The 24,234-nt window shown below is 59.8% G+C and overlaps 1 protein-coding gene across 1 annotated transcript in view; it reads right to left on the minus strand.

Moving 5' to 3' along the window:
• SYMPK (symplekin scaffold protein) overlaps positions 1 to 24,234 on the minus strand; it is a 53,050-nt gene that overhangs the window by 7,803 nt on the left and 21,013 nt on the right. Inside the window, exons 11-22 of the mRNA XM_084224420.1 lie at positions 21,778 to 21,928; positions 19,128 to 19,338; positions 16,001 to 16,151; positions 11,376 to 11,605; positions 10,121 to 10,202; positions 8,793 to 8,906; positions 7,474 to 7,621; positions 5,936 to 6,096; positions 2,879 to 2,987; positions 2,698 to 2,798; positions 2,523 to 2,613; positions 1,168 to 1,269 (exon numbers count right to left, since the gene is read on the minus strand). Coding sequence (XP_084080546.1) covers positions 1,168 to 1,269; positions 2,523 to 2,613; positions 2,698 to 2,798; positions 2,879 to 2,987; positions 5,936 to 6,096; positions 7,474 to 7,621; positions 8,793 to 8,906; positions 10,121 to 10,202; positions 11,376 to 11,605; positions 16,001 to 16,151; positions 19,128 to 19,338; positions 21,778 to 21,928 — 1,651 coding nt within the window. The remainder of the gene's footprint in view (positions 1 to 1,167; positions 1,270 to 2,522; positions 2,614 to 2,697; positions 2,799 to 2,878; positions 2,988 to 5,935; positions 6,097 to 7,473; positions 7,622 to 8,792; positions 8,907 to 10,120; positions 10,203 to 11,375; positions 11,606 to 16,000; positions 16,152 to 19,127; positions 19,339 to 21,777; positions 21,929 to 24,234) is intronic.

Below are 24,234 nucleotides of genomic sequence, written 5' to 3' on the forward strand. Positions count from 1 at the left end.
GGAACTGGGAGGGACTGGGAAGGGAATGAGAGGGCACTGGGAGGGGCTGGGGGGCATTAAAAGGGCACTGGGAGGGACTGGGAGGGGCTGGGAGGGGAGTGGGAGGAAATTGGGATGGACTGGGAGGGACTGGGGGGTACTGGGATGGACTGGGAGGGACTGGGGAACATTAAAGGGGCACTGGGGAGGACTGGGAGGGTACTGGGAAGGAGTGGGAGGGCACTGGGAGGGCACTGGGAAGGACTGGAGTCCATGGACAGGGGTCCCGTGTCCCCCCCCAACCTGTGTCCCGTGTCCCTGTCACCCCTGGGTGTCCCCTCTGTCCCCTGTCCCTGGTGATGGATTTCACGTCACACTTGGAGCTGTCCATGTTGTGCAGGGGTCCCATGTCCGTCTGTCCCTCTGTGTCCGTCTGTCCCTTTGGGTGTCCCTGTCACCTCCTGGGTGTCCCCATGTCCCCAGGGATGTCCCCTGTCCCTGTGCCCACCTTTGATGATGGATTTCATGTCACACTTGGAGCTGTCCATGTTGTGCAGGGGTCCTGTGTCCGTCTGTCCCTCTGTGTCCCTCTGTCCCTTTGGGTGTCCCTGTCACCCCCAGGGTGTCCCCATGTCCCTGTCACCCCCTGGGTGTCCCTGTCACCCTCAGGGATGTCCCCTGTCCCTGTGCCCACCTTTGATGATGGATTTCATGTCACACTTGGAGCTGTCGATGTTGTGCAGGGGTCCTGTGTCCGTCTGTCCCTCTGTGTCCCTCTGTCCCTTTGGGTGTCCCCCTGTCCCTGTGGGTGTCCCCATGTCCCCAGGGATGTCCCCTGTCCCTGTCCCCACCTTTGATGATGGATTTCATGTCACACTTGGAGCTGTCGATGTTGTGCAGGTTCCATGTCCCTCTGTCCCTCTGTGTCCATCTGTCCCTCTGTGTCCCTGTCACCCCCAGGGTGTCCCCGTGTCCCTGTCACCCCCAGGGATGTCCCCTGTCCCTGTGCCCACCTTTGATGATGGATTTCATGTCACACTTGGAGCTGTCGATGTTGTGCAGGAGTCCTGTGTCCCTCTGTCCCTCTGTGTCCGTCTGTCCCTCTGTGTCCCTGTCACCCCCTGGGTGTCCCTGTCACCCCCTGGGTGTCCCCATGTCCCCAGGGATGTCCCCTGTCCCTGTGCCCACCTTTGATGATGGATTTCATGTCACACTTGGAGCTGTCGATGTTGTGCAGGGCGATCAGCAGCTCCCCGGGGTTCAGGGGGGACACGGCCGAGGCGCCGTCACCTGCGGGGACAGCGGGGTGACAGGGACAGGGGACAGCGGGGTGACAGGGACAGGGGACACCGGGGTGACAGGGAGAGGGGACAGGGACAAGGGACACCGGGGTGACAGGGACAGGGACAGGGGACAGCGGGGTGACAGGGACAGCAGGGTGACAGGGACAGGGACAGGGGACAGCAGGGTGACAGGGACAGCAAGGTGACAGGGACAGGGACAGGGGACAGGGACAGCGGGGTGACAGGGACAGCAGGGTGACAGGGACAAGGGACACCGGGGTGACAGGGACAAGGACAGGGGACAGCGGGGTGACAGGGACAGGGGACAGGGGACAGCGGGGTGACAGGGACAGCAGGGTGACAGGGACAGGGAGAGAGGACAGGGACACCAGGGTGACAGGGACAGGGGACACCGGGGGGACAGGGACAGCAGGGTGACAGGGAGAGGGGACAGGGAGAGGGAGAGGGGACAGGGAGAGGGGACAGGGACAGCTGCCCCCAGAGCTGTCCCCAGTGTCCCCTCACCGTGCTGTGTCCCACCCCAGCTGTCCCCAATGTCTCCAAGCTGTCCCCTCACCATGCTGCGTCCCCAGCAGGCCTGTCCCCTGTCCCCAGTGTCCCCAGGCTGTCCCCAGTGTCCCCTCACTGTGCTGTGTCCCACCCCAGCTGTCTCCAGGCTGTCCCCAGGCTGTCCCCAGTGTCCCCAAGCTGTCCCCTCACCGTGCTGCGCCCCAGCAGGCCTGTCCCCTATCCCCAGTGTCCCCAGGCTGTCCCCAGTGTCCCCAGTGTCCCCTCACCGTGCTGCGTCCCCAGCAGGCCTGTCCCCTATCCCCAATGTCCCCAAGCTGTCCCCAATGTCCCCAGTGTCCCCAGTGTCCCCAAGCTGTCCCCTCACCGTGCTGCGTCCCCAGCAGGCCTGTCCCCTGTCCCCAGTGTCCCCAAGCTGTCCCCTCATCGTGCTGCGTCCCCAGCAGGCCTGTCCCCTGTCCCCAGTGTCCCCAAGCTGTCCCCTCACCGTGCTGCGTCCCCAGCAGGCCTGTCCCCTGTCCCCAGTGTCCCCAAGCTGTCCCCTCACCGTGCTGTGTCCCCAAGCTGTCCCCTGTCCCCAGTGTCCCCAAGCTGTCCCCTCACCGTGCTGCGTCCCCAGCAGGCCTGTCCCCTATCCCCAGTGTCCCCAGGCTGTCCCCAATGTCCCCAGGCTGTCCCCAGTGTCCCCAGGCTGTCCCCAGGCTGTCCCCAGTGTCCCCAGTGTCCCCTCACCGTGCTGCGTCCCCAGCAGGCGGTTGAACACCTCCTTGACCACGATGGGGTTGAGTTTGATCAGCTTGGGCAGCGCCTGGATCACCTCTTTCTGCACCAAAACCGGCCCCGTCAGCCCGGCTGGCACCGGGGGGCACCGGGGGACACCGGGGCAGGGGACAAAGGCCACCCCCACCTTCTCCAGCCCGTTGAGGACGGGGATGAGGAACCGCACGTCCGGCAGCCGCTTGTGGTAGAGATCCCTGACGCGCTTGACCAGCTCGGGCGAGGGCGGCACTGCGGGGAGGGGACAGCGCTGTCACCGCGGGTGCCACCTCTGTCACCTCTGTCACCACCCCACGGTGTCCCCAGCCCACCCTTGTCCGTCAGGCTGTGCAGGCAGCGTGTCACCAGCGTCTCGGCGCCCTTGGGGCAGTTCTCCACCAGCAGCAGCAGCTCCGGGGAGTTCATCCCCATCCCGCGGATCTGAGGGGAAACAAAATCGGGTTTGGATTGGGATGGGTGATGGGGACAGGGAAAAGGGGAGGGACTCACCACGGGATGTCCCCAATGTCCCCAAGTGTCCCCTCACTGGCGGCTCAATGACCTCTGTGATGGTCACACCCAACTGCCCCAATTAACCAACCCCACTAATTGATCATCAATAATTGGTAATGGGGACAGGGAAAAGGGGTGGGACTCACCACGGGGATGTCACCAATGTCACCAATGTCCCCAGATGTCCCCAATGTCCCCAAGTGTGCCCTCACTGGCGGCTCAATGACCTCTGTGATGGTCACACCCAACTGCCCCAATTAACCAACCCCACGAATTGATCATCAATAATTGATAATGGGGACAGGGAAAATGGGCGGGACTCACCACGGGATGTCACCAGTGTGTCCCCAAGTGTCCCCAAGTGTCCCCAGATGTCCCCAGTGTCACCTCACTGGCGGCTCAATGACCTCTGTGATGGTCACACCCAACTGCCCCAATTAACCGACCCCACTAATTGATCATCAATAATTGATAATGGGGACAGGGAAAATGGGCGGGACTCACCACGGGATGTCACCAGTGTGTCCCCAAGTGTCCCCAGATGTCCCCAGTGTCACCTCACTGGCGGCTCAATGACCTCTGTGATGGTCACACCCAACTGCCCCAATTAACCAACCCCACTAATTGATCATCAATAATTGATAATGGGGACAGGGAAAAGGGGCGGGACTCACCACGGGATGTCACCAGTGTGTCCCCAAGTGTCCCCAAGTGTCCCCAAGATGTCCCCAGTGTCCCCTCACCAGCTGCTCGATGACCTCCATGACGGTCACACCCAACTGCCCCAATTAACTGACCCCATTAATTGATATCACTAATTGATAATGGGGACAGGGAAAAGGGGCGGGACTTCCCACGGGATGTCCCCAATGTCCCCAAGTGTCCCCAGTGTCCCCAGTGTCCCCTCACCGGCTGCTCGATGACCTCTGTGATGGTCACACCCAACTGCCCCAATTAACTGACCCCACTAATTGATAACGGGGACAGGGAAGGTGATTTCCCACGGTGCCAAGGGATGTCCCCAATGTCCCCAACATCCCCAATGTTCCCAGTGTCCCCATGATGTCCCCAGTGTCCCCAGTGTCCCCTGACCGGCTGCTCGATGACGCGCAGCACCGTGCGCTTGATGTCGGCGATGGCCACACCCAACTGCCCCAATTAACCGACCCCACTAATTGATAACGGGGACAGGGAAGGTGATTTCCCACGGTGCCCATGGATGTCCCAGTGTCCCCAATGTCCCAGATGTCCCCAATGTCCCCAACATCCCCAGTGTCCCCAGTGTCACCTCACCAGCTGCTCAATGACCTCCGTGATGGTGACACCCAACTGCCCCAATTAACTGACCCCACTACTTGATAACGGGGACAGGGAAGGTGATTTCCCACGGTGCCCATGATGTCCCCATGATGTCCCCAGTGTCCCCAGGTGTCCCCAGTGTCCCCATGATGTCCCCAGGTGTCCCCAGTGTCACCTCACCAGCTGCTCAATGACCTCTGTGATGGTCACACCCAACTGCCCCAATTAACCGACCCCACTAATTGATAACGGGGACAGGGAAGGTGATTTCCCACGGTGCCCATGGATGTCCCCAGTGTCCCCATGATGTCCCCAATGTCCCCATGATGTCCCCAGTGTCCCTGACCGGCTGCTCGATGACGCGCAGCACCGTGCGCTTGATGTCGGCGATGGTCACACCCAACTGCCCCAATTAACCGACCCCACTAATTGATAACGGGGACAGGGAAGGTGATTTCCCACAGTGTCCCCAGGTGTCCCCAATGTCCCCAAGATGTCCCCAGTGTCCCTGACTGGCTGCTCGATGACGCGCAGCACCGTGCGCTTGATGTCGGCGATGGCCACACCCAACTGCCTCAATTAACTGACCCCACTAATTGATAACGGGGACAGGGAAGGTGATTTCCCACGGTGTCCCCATGATGTCCCCAATGTCCCCAAATGTCCCCAGTGTCCCTGACCGGCTGCTCGATGACGCGCAGCACCGTGCGCTTGATGTCGGCGATGGCCACACCCAACTGCCCCAATTAACTGACCCCACTAATTGATAACGGGGACAGGGAAGGTGATTTCCCACGGTGCCCATGGATGTCCCCAATGTCCCCAAGTGTCCCCATGATGTCCCCATGATGTCCCCAGTGTCCCCTGACTGGCTGCTCAATGACCTCCATGTCACCTCCATGATGGTGACACCCAACTGCCCCAATTAACCGACCCCACTAATTGATAAAGGGGACATGGAAGGTGATTTCCCACAGTGTCCCCAGTGTCCCCATGATGTCCCCAATGTCCCCAGGTGTCCCCAGTGTCCCTGACCGGCTGCTCGATGACGCGCAGCACCGTGCGCTTGATGTCGGCGATGGTCACACCCAACTGCCCCAATTAACCGACCCCACTAATTGATAACGGGGACAGGGAAGGTGATTTCCCACGGTGCCAAGGGATGTCCCCAGTGTCCCCATGATGTCCCCAAGATGTCCCCAGTGTCCCCAGTGTCCCCTGACCGGCTGCTCAATGACCTCCATGTCACCTCCATGATGGTCACACCCAACTGCCCCAATTAACCGACCCCACTAATTGACAACAGGGACATGGAAGGTGATTTCCCACGGTGCCCATGGATGTCCCCAATGTCCCCAGGTGTCCCCAGTGTCCCCATGATGTCCCCAGGTGTCCCCAGTGTCACCTCACCAGCTGCTCAATGACCTCTGTGATGGTCACACCCAACTGCCCCAATTAACTGACCCCACTAATTGATAACAGGGACAGGGAAGGTGATTTCCCACGGTGTCCCCAGTGTCCCCATGATGTCCCCATGATGTCCCCAGTGTCCCCAGGTGTCCCCAGTGTCCCCTGACCGGCTGCTCGATGACGCGCAGCACCGTGCGCTTGATGTCGGCGATGGCCTCGGTGTAGACGGAGGCGAGCTCGTGGATCAGCTTGTGGTTGTGGGGCAGCAGGGCCAGGTACAGGTACAGGCACTGCTTGATGGTCTCCTCTGTCCAGGGCGCTGCCACCTCTGGGGACACCAAAACGGGGAGAAAGTGACAAAAAATGGGGTCAGAGTGAGCAAAAATGGGATTAGAGTGACAAAAAATGGGATTAATGACCCAAAACGGGCCAGGGCCAGGGCCAGGGACAGGGCCAGGTACAGGTACAGGCACTGCTTGATGGTCTCCTCTGTCCAGGGCGCCGCCACCTCTGGGGACACCAAAATGGGGTGAAAGTGAGCAAAAACGGGGTCAGAGTGAGCAAAAATGGGGTTAGAGTGACAAAAAATGGGGTTAGAGTGAGCAAAAATTGAATTAATGACCCAAAATGGGCCAGGTACAGGTACAGGTACAGGTACAGGTACAGGTACAGGCACTGCTTGATGGTCTCCTCTGTCCAGGGCGCTGCCACCTCTGGGGACACCAAAACGGGGTGAAAGTGACCAGAAACGGGGTCAGAGTGACAAAAAATGGGGTTAGAGTGAGCAAAAATGGGATTATAGAGAGCAAAACTGGGCCAGGGCCAGGGCCAGGTACAGGTACAGGTACAGGGCCAGGTACAGGTACAGGCGCTGCTTGATGGTCTCCTCAGTCCAGGGCGCTGCCACCTCTGGGGACACACAGTGATACCAAAACGGGGTCAGAGTGACAAAAAACGGGGTCAGAGTGACAAAAAACAGGGTTAGAGTGACAAAAAATGGGGTTATAATGAGCAAAAATGGGGTTAGAGTGAGCAAAAATGGGGTTATAATGAGAAAAAATGGAATTAATGACCCAAAACGGGCCAGGTACAGGTACAGGTATAGGTATAGGTGCAGGTACAGGTACAGGTGCAGGTACAGGTACAGGTGCAGGTACAGGTACAGGTACAGGTACAGGTAAAGGTACAGGTACAGGTGCAGGTACAGGTACAGGTAAAAGTACAGGTACAGGTACAGGTAAGGTACAGGTACAGGTGCAGGTGCAGGTACAGGTAAAAGTACAGGTGCAGGTACAGGTACAGGTGCAGGTGCAGGTACAGGTACAGGTACAGGTACAGGTGCAGGTACAGGTGCAGGTGCAGGTACAGGTACAGGTACAGGTACAGGTGCAGGTGCAGGTGCAGGTGCAGGTGCAGGTACAGGTACAGGTACAGGTGCAGGTGCAGGTACAGGTACAGGTACAGATACAGGTACAGGTACAGGTACAGGTACAGGTACAGGTGCAGGTACAGGTACAGGTGCAGGTACAGGTACAGGTGCAGGTACGGGTACAGGTACAGGTGCAGGTACAGGTACAGGTACAGGTGCAGGTACAGGTACAGGTACAGGGCCAGGGCCAGGTACAGGTACAGGTACAGGTACAGGTAAGGTACAGGTACAGGCACTGCCTGATGGTCTCCTGGGTCCAGGGTCCCGGGGCCTCACCTGTGTCCTTGTCGGCGCCGAAGAGCACGGAGGGGGGGTTGGGGTGCACCAGGAGCTGCAGGTAATTGAGGGCGAACTTCTCCACGTACTCGCGCAGCTGCTCCTTCTCGTACATGCGCTTGATGAACTGCAGCGCCTGCTGCCGCACCTGTGCACACCTGGGTCACCTGGGCACACCTGTGTGTGCCACCTGTGCCACCCCTGTGTCACCTGTGCCACCCCTGTGTGCCACCTGCTCCTTCTCGTACATGCGCTTGATGAACTGCAGCGCCTGCTGCCGCACCTGTGCACACCTGGGTCACCTGGGCACACCTGTGTGTGCCACCTGGGCACACCTGTGTCACCTGTGCCACCCCTGTGTGCCACCCGCTCCTTCTCGTACATGCGCTTGATGAACTGCAGCGCCTGCTGCCGCACCTGCGCACACCTGGGTCACCTGTCTGTGCAACCTGGGCACACCTGTGTCACCCCTGTGTCACCTGTGCCACCCTTGTGTGCCACCTGTGCCACCCCTGTGCCACCCGCTCCTTCTCGTACATGCGCTTGATGAACTGCAGCGCCTGCTGCCGCACCTGCGCACACCTGGGTCACCTGTGTGCCACCTGGGCACACCTGTGTGTGCCACCTGTGCCACCCCTATGTGCCACCTGCTCCTTCTCGTACATGCGCTTGATGAACTGCAGCGCCTGCTGCCGCACCTGCGCACACCTGGGTCACCTGTCTGTGCAACCTGGGCACACCTGTGTCACCCCTGTGTCACCTGTGCCACCCTTGTGTGCCACCTGTGCCACCCCTGTGCCACCCGCTCCTTCTCGTACATGCGCTTGATGAACTGCAGCGCCTGCTGCCGCACCTGCGCACACCTGGGTCACCTGTGTGCCACCTGGGCACACCTGTGTGTGCCACCTGTGCCACCCCTATGTGCCACCTGCTCCTTCTCGTACATGCGCTTGATGAACTGCAGCGCCTGCTGCCGCACCTGTGCACACCTGGGTCACCTGTCTGTGCCACCTGGGGCACCTGTGTGACCTGTGTGTGCCACCTGGGGCACTCCTATCACCTGCAACACCCGCGCCACACCTGCGTCACCTGGGACCCACCAACCCCCAATGTCCCTAATGTCCCCAGGTGTCCCCAATGTCCCCAGGTGTCCCCAATGTCCCCAGGTGTCCCCACCTTGTCCTTCTCGTGCGAGCTCAGGTCCAGCAGCACGTGCAGGTACTGGAACTGCCCCAATGTCCCCAATGTCCCCAATCCCCCCGGTGTCCCCAATGTCCCCAATGTCCCCAATGTCCCCAGGTGTCCCCAGGTGTCCCCACCTTGTCCTTCTCGTGCGAGCTCAGGTCCAGCAGCACGTGCAGGTACTGGAACTGCCGCGACGGCCGCTTGAAGATCAGGTCCCGCAGGGTGGACATGCCCAGGTAGGTGCGGCTCTGAGGGGACACCGGGGACACCTCTGGGTGGCACCTCCGGATGGCACCGCCCCACGGCCCCTCCAGGTGTCTCCTGGTGTCACCTGCCCCGTGGCCCCTCCAGGTGTCTCCTGGTGTCACCTCCCCGTGTCATCCCCAGGTGCCACCTCCAGGTGTCCCCTCCCCATTGTCACCTCCACCTTCTCTCATGGTGTCATCTCCATGTCTCACCTCCCCGTGTCACCTCCAGGTGTCACCTCCAGGTGTCCCATCCCCATTGTCACCTCCACGTGTCACCTCCAGGTGTCCCCTCCCCATTGTCACCTCCACCTTCTCTCATGGTGGCATCTCCATGTCTCACCTCCCCGTGTCACCTCCAGGTGTCACCTCCAGGTGTCCCATCCCCATTGTCACCTCCACCTTCTCTTATGGTGTCACTTCCATGTGTCACCTCCCCGTGTCACCTCCAGGTGTCACCTCCCCACCCACCCTGGCCATGTCACCTTTGTTTGCCACCTCCGTGTGTCCCCCCCCCAGGTGTCCCCAGGTGTCCCTGGGTGTCCCCTCCAGCGTCTCTCCTGATCTCCTGCAGTGTCCCCTCCAATGTCCCCTCCCGGTGTCCCCCTCCCTGTCCCCTTCAGTGTCCCCCTGGTGTCCCTCCCCAATCCCCCTGATGTCCCCCGCAGTGCCCCCCCCAGGTGTCCCAGGTGTCCCCAGGTGTCCCAGGTGTCCCCACCTCGTCCTCGCAGTACTTGCGGATCACCTCCAGGTGTCACCTCCCCACCCACCCTGGCCGTGTCACCTTTGTGCGCCACCTCCGTGTGTCCCCCTGGTGTCCCCCCCGGTGTCCCCCAATGTCCCCAGGTGTCCCCAGGTGTCCCCCCAGGTGTCCCCACCTCGTCCTCGCAGTACTTGCGGATCACCTCCAGGTGTCACCTCCCCACCCACCCTGGCCGTGTCACTTTTGTCCGCCACCTCCGTGTGTCCCCCCCAGTGTCCCCCTCCCCGGTGTCCCCCCCGGTGTCCCCAGGTGTCCCCAGGTGTCCCAGGTGTCCCCACCTCGTCCTCGCAGTACTTGCGGATCACCTCCAGGTGTCACCTCCCCACCCACCCTGGCCGTGTCACCTTTGTCCACCACCTCCATGTGTCCCCCCCAGTGTCCCCCTCCCCGGTGTCCCCCCCGGTGTCCCCGGTGTCCCCCAATGTCCCCCAGGTGTCCCCCCAGGTGTCCCCACCTCGTCCTCGCAGTACTTGCGGATCACCTCCAGGGCGCTCTCGGTGATCAGCGGCGCCTCCAGCACCACCTTGGTGAAGATCCTGGGGACAGGGACAGCGCCGGTGTCACCGGGCTGGGGACACGCCGGGGGGGTGGCCCTGGGCTTGGTGGCTCTGCTCTGTCCCCAGAGGTGGCACTGGTGGCACCAGCTGGGCCCTAAGGGGTCTGTGCCATCCCTGGGGACACCGTCCAGGTGGCACTGTCCTACACCTGGTGGCACTGTCCTAGACCTGGTGGCACCGTCCCACACCTGGTGGCACTGTCCTAGCACTGGCCTAGTCCCAGTGGCACCAACCCAACCCTGGTGTCCCCAACCCAACCCTGGTGTCCCCAACCCATCTCTGGTGTCCCCAATCCACCTTTGGTGGCACCAACCCAGTCTGCTGTCCCCATCCCAATGGCACCAACCCAATCTGGTGTCCCCATCCCCATCCCGTCCCTGTGTCCCCATCCCTGTGTCCCCATCTCCGTGTCCCCATCCTCGTGTCCCACCCCATGTCCCCATTGCTGTCCATGTGTCCCTGGTGCTGTCCCCGTGTCCCCATCCCCATGTCCCTGTGTCCCACCCCGTGTCCCCGGCGCTGTCCCATGTCCCTGGTGCTGTCCTGTGTCCCCATCCCCATGTCCCTGTGTCCCACCCCGTGTCCCCGGCGCTGTCCCGTGTCTCACCCCGTGTCCCCAGTGCTGTCCTGTGTCCCACCCCATGTCCCACCCCGTGTCCCCGTGTCCCACCCCGTGTCCCCATGTCCCTGTGTCTCACCCCGTGTCCCCAGTGCTGTCCTGTGTCCCACCCCATGTCCCACCCCGTGTCCCCGTGTCCCACCCCGTGTCCCCATGTCCCTGTGTCTCACCCCGTGTCCCTGGTGCTGTCCTGTGTCCCACCCCATGTCCCACCCCGTGTCCCTGTGTCCCACCCCGTGTCCCCGGTGCTGTCCTGTGTCCCACCCCATGTCCCACCCCGTGTCCCCGGTGCTGTCCCATGTCCCACCCCGTGTCCCCATCCCCGTGTCCCCGGCACTGTCCCCATGTCCCCCCATGTCCCCCCGTGTCCCGTACCCGTCCTTCTGGTCGGGTTTCTCCTGCAGCCCGGCCAGCAGCCCGATCAGGCACTCGTCGTAGCGCTCCAGCCCTGTCGCTGTGTCCGTGTCCCACCCCGTGTCCCCGTGTCCCACCCCGTGTCCCCGTGTCCCCCCATGTCCCCCCGTGTCCCGTACCCGTCCTTCTGGTCGGGTTTCTCCTGCAGCCCGGCCAGCAGCCCGATCAGGCACTCGTCGTAGCGCTCCAGCCCCGCGCCGCGCGCCAGGTGCGCGTTGTACTCCTGGAAGAGCCAGGCGAAGGCCAGGTCCAGGCGGCCCCGCACGTCCTCCAGGATGAAGGAGAGCACCTCGCCCTTGAGGGGCACCTCGAACTGCGTCACCAGCGAGGCCAGGATCTTCACCCGCGCCTGGGGGACACCGGGGGTCACTCAGTGGTCATTCCATGGTCACTCAGTGGTCATTGGAAAGGGTTACTCAATGGTCACTCAAGGGTCACTCAAGGGATTAATCAAAGGTCACTGGAACTGTGTCACCAGCGAGGCCAGGATCTTCACCCGCGCCTGCGGGGACACCAGGGGTCACTCAGTGGTCATTTGAAAGGGTCACTCAATGGTCATTCAATGGTTATTCAAGGATTACTCAAGGGATTAGTCAATGGTCACTCAAAGGTCACTGGAACTGCGTCACCAGCGAGGCCAGGATCTTCACCCGCGCCTGGGGGACACCGGGGGTCACTCTGTGGTCACTCCATGGTCATTCCATGGTCATTCCATGGTCACTCCATGGTCATTCCATGGTCACTCAGTGGTCATTGGAAAGGATCATTCCATGGTCATTCAAGGGCTAATCAAGGGTTATTCAAGGGTCACTAGAACTGCGTCACCAGCGAGGCCAGGATCTTCACCCGTGCCTGAGGGACACCGGGGGTCACTCTGTGGTCACTCCATGGTCACTCAGTGGTCATTGGAAAGGGTTACTCAATGGTCACTCAAGGGATACTCAAGGGATTAATCAAAGGTCACTGGAACTGCGTCACCAGCGAGGCCAGGATCTTCACCCGCGCCTGGGGGACACCGGGGGTCACTCTGTGGTCACTCCGTGGTCATTTGAAAGGGTCACTCAAATGGTTCTCAAGGGATTAGTCAATGGTCACTCAAAGGTCACCGGAACTGCGTCACCAGCGAGGCCAGGATCTTCACCTGGGCCTGAGGGACACCGGGGGTCACTCAGTGGTCATTCCATGGTCACTCAGTGGTCATTCCATGGTCACTCAGTGGTCATTGGAAAGGGTTACTCAATGGTCACTCGAGGGATACTCAAGGGATTAATCAAGGGTCACTGGAACTGCGTCACCAGCGAGGCCAGGATCTTCACCCGCGCCTGGGGGACACCGGGGGTCACTCTGTGGTCACTCCATGGTCATTCCATGGTCACTCAAGGGATACTCAAGGGATTAGTCAATGGTCACTCGAGGGATACTCAAGGGATTAGTCAATGGTCACTCAATGGTCACTGGAACTGCGTCACCAGCGAGGCCAGGATCTTCACCCGCGCCTGAGGGACACCGGGGGTCACTCAGTGGTCACTCAGTGGTCATTTGAAAGGGTCATTCCATCGTTACTCAAGGGATTAGTCAATGGTCACTCGAGGGATACTCAAGGGATTAGTCAAGGGTCACTGGAACTGCGTCACCAGCGAGGCCAGGATCTTCACCCGCGCCTGGGGGACACCGGGGGTCACTCAGTGGTCACTCCATGGTCATTCCATGGTCACTCAGTGGTCATTGGAAAGGGTCATTCCATGGTTACTCAAGGAATTAGTCAATGGTCACTGGAACTGCGTCACCAGCGAGGCCAGGATCTTCACCCGCGCCTGGGGGACACCTGGGGTCACTCAGTGGTCACTCCATGGTCATTCCATGGTCACTCAGTGGTCATTGGAAAGGGTTACTCAATGGTCACTCGAGGGATACTCAAGGGATTAGTCAATGGTCACTCAAGGGTCACTCAAGGGTCACTGGAACTGCGTCACCAGCGAGGCCAGGATCTTCACCCATGCCTGGGGGACACCAGGGGTCACTCAGTGGTCACTCAGTGGTCATTCCATGGTCACTCAGTGGTCATTCCATGGTCACTCAGTGGTCATTGGAAAGGGTCATTCCATGGTTACTCAAGGGATTAGTCAATGGTCACTCAAGGGTCACTCAAGGGTCACTGGAACTGTGTCACCAGCGAGGCCAGGATCTTCACCCGCGCCTGAGGGACACCAGGGGTCACTCAGTGGTCACTCCATGGTCATTCCATGGTCATTCAATGGCCATTCAATGGTTACTCAAGGGATACTCAAGGGATTAGTCAATGGTCACTCAAGGGTCACTGGAACTGCGTCACCAGCGAGGTCAGGATCTTCACCCGCGCCTGGGGGACACCGGGGGTCACTCAGTGGTCACTCAGTGGTCATTTGAAAGGGTCATTCCATGGTTACTCAAGGGATTAGTCAATGGTCACTCGAGGGATACTCAAGGGATTAGTCAATGGTCACTCAAGGGTCACTCAAGGGTCACTGGAACTGCGTCACCAGCGAGGCCAGGATCTTCACCCGCGCCTGGGGGACACCGGGGGTCACTCAGTGGTCACTCCATGGTCATTCCATGGTCATTCAATGGTCATTCAATGGTTACTCAAGGGATACTCAAGGGATTAGTCAATGGTCACTCAAGGGATACTCAAGGGATTAGTCAATGGTCACTCAAAGGTCACTGGAACTGCGTCACCAGCGAGGCCAGGATCTTCACCCATGCCTGGGGGACACCGGGGGTCACTCTGTGGTCACTCCATGGTCATTCCATGGTCATTCCATGGTCACTCCATGGTCATTCCATGGTCACTCAGTGGTCATTTGAAAGGGTCATTCTATGGTTACTCAAGGAATTAGTCAATGGTCACTCGAGGGATACTCAAGGGATTAGTCAATGGTCACTCAAGGGTCACTGGAACTGCATCACCAGCGAGGCCAGGATCTTCACCCGCGCCTGGGGGACACCGGGGGTCACTCAGTGGTCACTCAGTGGTCATTCCATGGTCACTCAGTGGTCATTGGAAAGGGTCATTCCATGGTTACTCAAGGGATTAGTCAATGGTCACTCAAAGGTCACTAGAACTGCGTCACCAGCGAGGCCAGGATCTTCACCCACGCCTGGGGGACACCGGGGGTCACTCAGTGGTCATTCCATGGTCACTCAGTGGTCATTCCATGGTCACTCAGTGGTCATTGGAAAGGGTTACTCAACGGTTACTCAAGGGATTAGTCAATGGTCACTCAAAGGTCACTGGAACTGCGTCACCAGCGAGGCCAGGATCTTCACCCACGCCTGGGGGACACCGGGGGTCACTCAGTGGTCATTCCATGGTCACTCAGTGGTCATTCCATGGTCACTCAGTGGTCATTGGAAAGGGTTACTCAACGGTTACTCAAGGGATTAGTCAATGGTCACTCAAAGGTCACTGGAACTGCGTCACCAGCGAGGCCAGGATCTTCACCCACGCCTGGGGGACACCGGGGGTCACTCTGTGGTCACTCCATGGTCATTCCATGGTCACTCAATGGTCATTCAATGGTTACTCAAGAGATACTCAAGGGATTAGTCAATGGTCACTCAAGGGTCACTGGAACTGCGTCACCAGCGAGGCCAGGATCTTCACCCGCGCCTGGGGGACACCGGGGGTCACTCTGTGGTCACTCCATGGTCATTCCATGGTCACTCAGTGGTCATTGGAAAGGGTCATTCCATGGTTACTCAAGGGATTAGTCAATGGTCACTCAAGGGTCACTCAAGGGTCACTGGAACTCCATCACCAGCAAGACCAGGATCGTCACCTGGGCCTGTTGGGGCACCTGGGGGGTCACTCCATGGTCACTCAGTGGTCATTCAGCGGTCATTTGAAAGGGTCATTCAATGGTCGCTCAACCAGGGTTATCCCAGCTGTATCCCAGGTGTGCCCAGCTGTATCCCAGGTGTATTACAGATGTGCCCAGGTGTATCCCAGGTGTGCTCATCTGTATCCCAGGTGTATCCCAGATGTGCCCAGATGTGTCCCAGGTGTATCCCAGATGTGCCCAGGTGTATCCCAGGTGTGCCCAGCTGTATCCCAGGTGTATTCCAGGTGTGCCCAGCTGTATCCCAGGTGTGCCCAGCTGTATCCCAGGGTTATCCCAGGTGTGCCCAGCTGGGCCCAGCTGCATCCTAGGTGTGCCCAGGTGTATCCCAGCTGTGTCCAGCTGTATCCCAGGGTTATCCCAGCTGTGTCCACGTGTATCCCAGGGTTATCCCAGCTGTGTCCAGCTGTATCCCAGGGTTATCCCAGCTGTGCCCAGCTGTATCCCAGGTGTACCCAGGTGTGCCCAGCTGTATCCCAGGGTTATCCCAGCTCCGTCCAGCTGTATCCCAGGTGTGCCCAGGTGTATCCCACCTGTATCCCAGCTGTGTCCAGGTGTATCCCAGGGTTATCCCAGCTGTGCCCAGCTGCACCCCAGGTGTGCCCAGGTGTATCCCACCTGTATCCCAGCTGTGCCCAGCTGTATCCCAAGGGTTATCCCAGCTGTGCCCAGGGTTATCCCAGATGCACCCAGCTGTATCCCAGCTGTATCCCAGGTGTGCCCAGGTGTATCCCAGGGTTACCCCAGCTGTGTCCAGGTGTATCCCAGCTGTGTCCAGGTGTATCCCAGGGTTATCCCAGCTATGCCCAGATGCACCCAGCTGTACCCAGCTGCACCCCAGGTGTGCCCAGGTGTGGGGCGCGTACCTGGGCGGCCCCGCTGGCCGCCACGGCCCTCTCGGAGCGCAGGATGCGGCGCACGGCGCCGAGCTTCAGCTTCTCCACCTGCACCTCGCTGAGCGGCTTCAGCACGTCGCTGAGGCGGAACACCTTCTTACGGCCCCCCGCGCCCGCCAGCCTGCGGGAACGGGGCAGCGGGGTCAGAGGCGGGAATGGGGTCATTGGGGACATTGGGGACATCTGGGGGAATGGGGTCAGTGGGGACATCCGGGGGAATGGGGTCAGCGGGGGGAATGGGGTCAGCGGGGTCAGAGGGGGCAATGGGGCCAGTGGGGGGAGTGGGGTCATTGGGGGGAGTGGGGACATCTGGGGGAATGGGGTCAGTGGGGTCAGTGGGGACATTGGGGACATCTGGGGGAATGGGGCCATTGGGGACATCTGGGGGAATGGGGTCATTGGGGACATCTGGGGGAATGGGGTCAGCGGGGTCAGCGGGGGGAATGGGGTCAGCAGGGGGAATGGGGTCACTGGGGTCAGCAGGGGGAGTGGGGTCACTGGGGTCAGCGGGGGGAGTGGGGTCAGCAGGGGGAATGGGGTCAGCGGGGGGAATGGGGTCACTGGGGTCATCCGGGGGAATGGGGTCAGCGGGGTCATCTGGGGGAATGGGGTCACTGGGGTTATCTGGGGGAAAGGGGTCATCGGGGGCAGCGGGGTCAGCGGGGGTAGTGGGGTCAATGGGGCCATTGGGGACATCTGGGGGAATGGGGTCAGTGGGGTCAGCGGGGGGAATGGGGTCATTGGGGGCAGCGGGGGGAATGGGGTCATTGGGGCCAGCGGAGTCATCTGGGGGAATGGGGTCAGCGGGGTCACTGGGGACATCTGGGGGAATGGGGTCAGCGGGGTCATCTGGGGGAATGGGGTCAGCGGGGTCATTGGGGACATCTGGGGTCAGTGGGGTCAGCGGGGTCATCTGGGGGAATGGGGTCAGTGGGGTCATCTGGGGGAATGGGGTCAGCGGGGAGAGTGGGGTCAGTGGGGTCAGCGGGGTCATCTGGGGGAATGGGGTCAGCGGGGAGAGTGGGGTCAGTGGGGTCAGCGGGGTCATTGGGATGGGGATCATCCAAGGGATTGGGATCATCCAGAGGACTGGGATCATTGGGGTCATTGGGATTGGGATCATCCAGAGGATTGGGATCATCGGGGTCGTTGGGATCATCCAGGGCATTGGGATCATCAGGGTCATTGGGATTGGGATCATCCAGGGGAACGGGATCATCCAGGGGAACACTGGGGTCATCAGGATCATTGGGATCATCCAGAGGATTGGGATCATTGGGGTCATGGGGATTGGGACCACCCGGGGACAGGGGATCATCCAGGGGATTGGGACCATCGGGGTCATGGGATAGGGACCACCCAGGGAACAGGGGATCATCCAGGGGAATGGGACCATTGGGATCATTGGGATTGGGATCATTGGGGTCATGGGGATTGGGATCATCCAGGGCATTGGCACCATTGGGGTCATCGGGATTGGGACCACCTGGGGGCAGGGGATGATCCAGGGGATTGGGACCATCGGGGTCATTGGGATTGGGATCATTGGGGTCATTGGGATTGGGATCATCGGGGTCATGGGGATTGGGATCATTGGGGTCATGGGGATTGGGATCATCCCGGGGATTGGGATCATTGGGGGTCACTGAATTGGGACCACCCGGGGGACGGGGACCATCGGGGGGCCGTGGGGGTCATCAGGATTGGGACCACCCAGGGAACAGGGGGTCATCCAAGGGAATGGGACCATCAGGGTCATCGGGATTGGGATCATTGGGGTCATTGGGATTGGGACCATTGGGGCCATGGGGACTGGGACCACCCGGGGGACAGGGACCATCTGGGGGGCCATCGGGATTGGGACCACCCGGGGGCAGGGGATCATCCAGGGGATTGGGACCATTGGGGTCATCGGGATTGGGATCATCCAGAGGACTGAGATCATCCAGGGGATTGGGACCATTGGGGTCATTGGGATTGGGATCATTGGGGTCATTGGGATTGGGACCATTGGGGCCATGGGGACTGGGACCACCCGGGGGACAGGGACCATCTGGGGGGCCATCGGGATTGGGACCACCCGGGGGCAGGGGATCATCCAGGGGATTGGGACCATTGGGGTCATTGGGATTGGGATCATCGGGGTCATTGGGACTGGGATCATCCAGGGGAATGAGACCATCGGGGGTCACTGAATTGGGACCACCCGGGGGACGGGGACCATCGGGGGGCCGTGGGGGTCATCAGGATTGGGACCACCCAGGGAACAGGGGATCATCCAAGGGAATGGGACCATCGGGGTCATCGGGATTGGGATCACTGGGGTCATTGGGATTGGGACCATTGGGGCCATGGGGACTGGGACCACCCGGGGGACAGGGACCATCTGGGGGGCCATCGGGATTGGGACCACCCGGGGGCAGGGGATCATCCAGGGGATTGGGACCATTGGGGTCATTGGGATTGGGATCATCCAGAGGACTGAGATCATCCAGGGGATTGGGACCATTGGGGTCATGGGGATTGGGACCACCCAGGGGCAGGGGACCATCCGGGGGATTGGGATCATTGGGGTGATTGATTGGGATCATCCAGAGGACTGGGATCATCCATGGGATTGGGACCATCAGGGTCATGGGGATTGGGACCACCCAGGGGCAGGGAATCATCCATGGGATTGGGACCATCGGGGTCATGGGATAGGGACCACCCAGGGGACAGGGGATCATCCATGGGATTGGGACCATCGGGGTCATGGGGATTGGGACCACCCAGGGGCAGGGGATCATCCATGGGATTGGGACCATCGGGGTCATGGGGATTGGGACCACCCAGGGGCAGGGGACCATCCGGGGGGCCATCGGGGTCATGGGGATTGGGACCACCCAGGGGACAGGGACCATCCCAGGGGATTGGGACCATCGGGGTCATGGGGATTGGGACCACCCGGGGGCAGGGGATCATCCAGGGGATTGGGACCATCGGGGTCATCGGGATTGGGATCATCCAGGGGAATGAGACCATCAGGGGTCACTGAATTGGGACCACCCGGGGGACAGGGACCATCCGGGGGCCGTGGGGGTCTCCGGGCACTGACCGTGGCTGCGTGGCCGGCATGATGGGCTCTGGCCGGCGCTTGGCCTGGGGGGTCTCGTCCGGCAGCCCCGCGGCCGAGCCGTGCGCGCCCAGCACGGCGATGGCCTGGCCCTGGCCCAGCGCCGACAGGCGCCGCTTGATCAGCACCGCGTCCGGCTTGGCCACCTTCTCCTCCTTGGGCTCCTCCCGCAGCAGCTTGGTCTGCTCCACACCTGGGGTGTGGGGGCACGGTCAGTGTGGGGGGAAATGGGGAAAAATGGGGGGAAACGGGTAAAAAATGGGGATAATGGGCAAAACTGGGGGGAACGGTCAGTTTGGGGGGACTGGCTTGGCCACCTTCTCCTCCTTGGGCTCCTCCCGCAGCAGCTTGGTCTGCTCCACGCCTGGGGTGTGGGGGGCACGGTCAGTGTGGGGGGAAATGGGGAAAAATGGGAAAAAATGGGGGGGAATGGGCAAAAATGGGGGGAACGGTCAGTTTGGGGGGCCTGGCTTGGCCACCTTCTCCTCCTTGGGCTCCTCCCACAGCAGCTTGGTCTGCTCCATGCCTGGGGTGTGGGGGCACGGTCAGTGTGGGGGAATGGGGAAAAATGGGGGGAAACGGGTAAAAAATGGGGGGAATGGGTAAAATTGGGGGGAATGGGCAAAATTGGGGGGAACGGTCAGTTTGGGGGGCCTGGCTTGGCCACCTTCTCCTCCTTGGGCTCCTCCCGCAGCAGCTTGGTCTGCTCCACACCTGGGGTGTGGGGGCACGGTCAGTGTGGGGGGAAATGGGGAAAAATGGGGGGAAACGGGGAAAAAATGGGGATAATGGGGAAAAATGGGGGGAACGGTCAGTTTGGGGGGAACGGTCAGTTTGGGGTCACTGGCTTGGCCACCTTCTCCTCCTTGGGCTCCTCCCGCAGCAGCTTGGTCTGCTCCACACCTGGGGTGTGGGGGCACGGTCAGTGTGGGGGGAACGGGGAAAAATGGGGGGAAATGGGGAAAATTGGGGTGGGAATGGGTAAAAAATGGGGATAATGGGGAAAAATTGGGGGGAACGGTCAGTTTGGGGGGACTGGCTTGGCCACCTTCTCCTCCTTGGGCTCCTCCCGCAGCAGCTTGGTCTGCTCCACGCCTGGGGTGTGGGGGGCATGGTCAGTGTGGGGGGAAATGGGGAAAAATGGGGGGAAATGGGGAAAATTGGGAAGGGAATGAGCAAAATTGGGGGGAACGGTCAGTTTGGGGGGAACGGTCAGTTTGGGGGGACTGGCTTGGCCACCTTCTCCTCCTTGGGCTCCTCCCGCAGCAGCTTGGTCTGCTCCACACCTGGGGCACGGGGGGCACGGTCAGTGTGGGGGGAAATGGGGAAAAATGGGGGGAAACGGGTAAAAAATGGGAAAAAATGGGGGGAACGGTCAGTTTGGGGGGCCTGGCTTGGCCACCTTCTCCTCCTTGGGCTCCTCCCGCAGCAGCTTGGTCTGCTCCACGCCTGGGGTGTGGGGGCACGGTCAGTGTGGGGGAAATGGGGAAAAATGGGGGGGAAATGGGGAAAATTGGGGGGGAAATGGGAAAAATTGGGGTGGGAATGGGCAAAATTGGGGGGCCTGGCTTGGCCACCTTCTCCTCCTTGGGCTCCTCCCGCAGCAGCTTGGTCTGCTCCACACCTGGGGTGTGGGGGGCATGGTCAGTGTGGGGGGAACGGGGAAAAATGGGGGGAATGGGGAAAATGGGGGGAATGGGGAAAATGGGGAGAATGGTCAGTGTGGGGGGAAATGGGGAAAAATGGGGGGGGAAATGGGAAAAACTGGGGGGAAATGGGGAAAATTGGGGGGAATGGGCAAAATGGGGTGGGAAGGGTCAGAATTGGGGGGAATGGGGAAAATTGGGGGGAATGGGAAAAAATGGGGGGAATGGGGAAAAATGGGGGGGGAATGGGGAAAATTGGGGAGGAACAGGAAAAATTGGGGGGGAATAGGGAAAAATGGGGGGAAACGGGTAAGATTGGGGGGAAATGGGGAAAATTGGGGGGGAATGGGAAAAATTGGGGTGGGAATGGGCAAAATGGGGGGGAATGGGCAAAATTGGGGGGGGATGGGCAAAATGGGGGGGAATGGGCAAAACTGGGGAGGAATGGGCAAAACTGGGGTGGGGAACGGTCAAAATGGGGGGGAACGGGCAAAATTGGGGGGAAACGGGCAAAACTGGGGGGGGAATGGGCAAAATTGGGTGGGAACGGGCAAAATTGGGGTGGGAATGGTCAGAATGGGGTGGGAACGTGGTGGGGATGGTCAAATTGGGATGGGAATGGTCAGTTTGGGGTGGGAACAGTCAAAATGGGGTGGGAACAGTCAAAATGGGGTGGGAACAGGGTGGGGGTCCAGGGATTGTGGGTGGCCACATCAGGGGCAGGTGAAACCCAGCGAGGCTTCCCCAACCTGGGTGAATCCCACCCAAACCTCCCCAAATCCACGTTCCAACCTCGAATTCCACCCAAACCCTCACAAACCCTCATCCCACCACCCCCAATTCCTGCCCCTCCTTGGAGCCCGAACTCCCCCAATCAGGACAACCCCAAACCCCACCTGAGCTCACCAAACCTCCCATAAACCCCGCCCCAACCCCGATTTTTCCCAAATCCACCCCGATTTCTGGGGACAGGGGTGTCCCCTGACCTGGCCCCAGGCCGGCTGCCGTCATCTGCGTGGCCATGAGCCGGGCCAGGTGCTTGATCTGCGCCTCGGTGCCGGCCGACTCCACGGGCGTGTAGGTGGCCTGGAAGGAGGCGGGCATGGCCTCGGGCAGGTACACCATGCTGATCAGCACCTGCGGGGAGACACGGCCCCAAAAACGGCTCAGGGAACCTAAAAACACCTCAGGGAAACCAAAAATGGCTCAGGGAAACCAAAAAATCATCAGGGAAACCAAAACCGCCTCGGGGAACCCAGAAAATCATCAGGGAAGCCAAAAAATCATCAGGGAACCCAAAAACGGCTCAGGGACCATGAAACTGCCTCGGGGAGCCCAGAAAATCATCAGGGAACCCAAAACCAACTCAGGGAACCCAAAACCAACTCAGGGATCCTGAAACCGCCTCGGGGAACCCAAAAAATCATCAGGGAACCCAAAAACGGCTCAGGGACCCTGAAACCGCCTTGGGGAGCCCAGAAAATCATCAGAGAACCTGAAACTGCCTCGGGGAACCCAAAAATGGCTCAGGGACCATGAAACCGCCTTGGGGAGCCCAAAAAATCATCAGAGAACCTGAAATTGCCTCGGGGAACCCAGAAAATCATCAGAGAACCTGAAACTGCCTCGGGGAACCCAAAAAGGGCTCAGGGACCATGAAACCGCCTTGGGGAGCCCAGAAAATCATCAGGGAACCTGAAACCAACTCAGGGAACCCAAAACATCATCAGGGAACCCAAAAACGGCTCAGGGACCATGAAACCGCCTTGGGGAACCCAAAAAATCATCAGGGAAACCAAAACCAACTCAGAGAACCCAGAAATGGCTCAGGGACTCTGAAACTGCCTCAGGGAATCCAAAAAATCATCAGGGAACCCAAAAACGGCTCAGGGACCATGAAACTGCCTTGGGGAGCCCAGAAAATCATCAGGGAAACCAAAAAATCATCAGGGAAACCAAAAACGGCTCAGGGAACCCAAAAATGGCTCAGGGACCATGAAACTGCCTTGGGGAATCCAAAAAATCATCAGGGAAACCAAAAACACCTCAGAAAACCCAGAAAATCATCAGGGAAGCCAAAAAATCATCAGGGAACCCAAAAACGGCTCAGGGACCATGAAACTGCCTTGGGGAGCCCAGAAAATCATCAGGGAACCCAAAAATGGCTCAGGGACTCTGAAACCGCCTCGGGGAACCCAAAAAATCATCAGGGAAACCAAAAAAATCATCAGGGAACCCAAAAACGGCTCAGGGACCCTGAAACTGCCTCGGGGAGCCCAGAAAATCATCAGGGAAACCAAAACCAACTCAGGGACCCCGAAACTGCCTCAGGGAACCCAAAAAATTCTCAGGGAACCCAAAAAATCATCAGGGAACCCAAAAACAACTCAGGGACCCTGAAACTGCCGCGGGGAACCCAAAAAATCAGCAGGGAACCCAAAATCACCTCAGGGAACCCAAAAACGGCTCAGGGACCCCAAAACCACCTCGGGGAATCCAAAAAATCATCAGGGAACCCAAAACCAACTCAGGCACCATGAAACTGCCTCGGGGAGCCCAAAAAATCAGCAGGGAAACAAAAAAATCATCAGGGAACCTGAAACCGCCTTGGGGAACCCAGAAAATCATCAGGGAACCCAGAAAATCATCAGGGAAACCAAAAAATCATCAGGGAAACCAAAAAATCATCAGGGAAACCAAAAACGGCTCAGGGACCCCGAAACTGCCCTGGGGAGCCCAGAAAATCATCAGGGAACCCAAAAACAGCTCAGGGAACCCAAAAACGGCTCAGGGACCCCGAAACCACCTCGGGGAATCCAAAACATCATCAGGGAACCCAAAAACAGCTCAGGGAACCCAAAAACGGCTCAGGGACCCTGAAAGTGCCTTGGGGAACCCAGAAAATCGTCAGGGAACCCAAAAAATCATCAGGGAACCCGAAAACACATCAGGGAACCCAAAAATGGCTCAGGGAACCCAAAATCACCTCAGGGAATCTGAAATAATCTCAGGGAACCTCCCTGACCAGGTTGGCCACGTTCTCAGGGGTCAGCAGGACAGGTGACACAGGTGACACCCCCCCAAAGTGTCCCCAAGGCCGATGTCCCCTCCCTGACCAGGCTAGGGACATTCCTGGGGGTCAGCAGGACAGGTGACACAGGTGACACCCCCCCAAAGTGTCCCCAAGGCCGATGTCCCCTCCCTGACCAGGTTGGCCACGTTCTCGGGGGTCAGCAGGACAGGTGACACAGGTGACACCCCCCCCAAAGTGTCCCCAAGGCCGATGTCCCCTCCCTGACCAGGTTGGCCACGTTCTCGGGGCTCAGCAGGACAGGTGACACAGGTGACACCCCCCCTAAAGTGTCCCCAGGGTTGTCCCCTCCCTGACCAGGTTGGGGACATTCCTAGGGGTCAGCAGGACAGGTGACACCCCCCCCAAAGTG

This window comes from Fringilla coelebs (assembly GCF_963513975.1).
Source record: "Fringilla coelebs genome assembly, chromosome: 37".
Classification (NCBI taxonomy): Eukaryota; Metazoa; Chordata; class Aves; order Passeriformes; family Fringillidae; genus Fringilla; species Fringilla coelebs.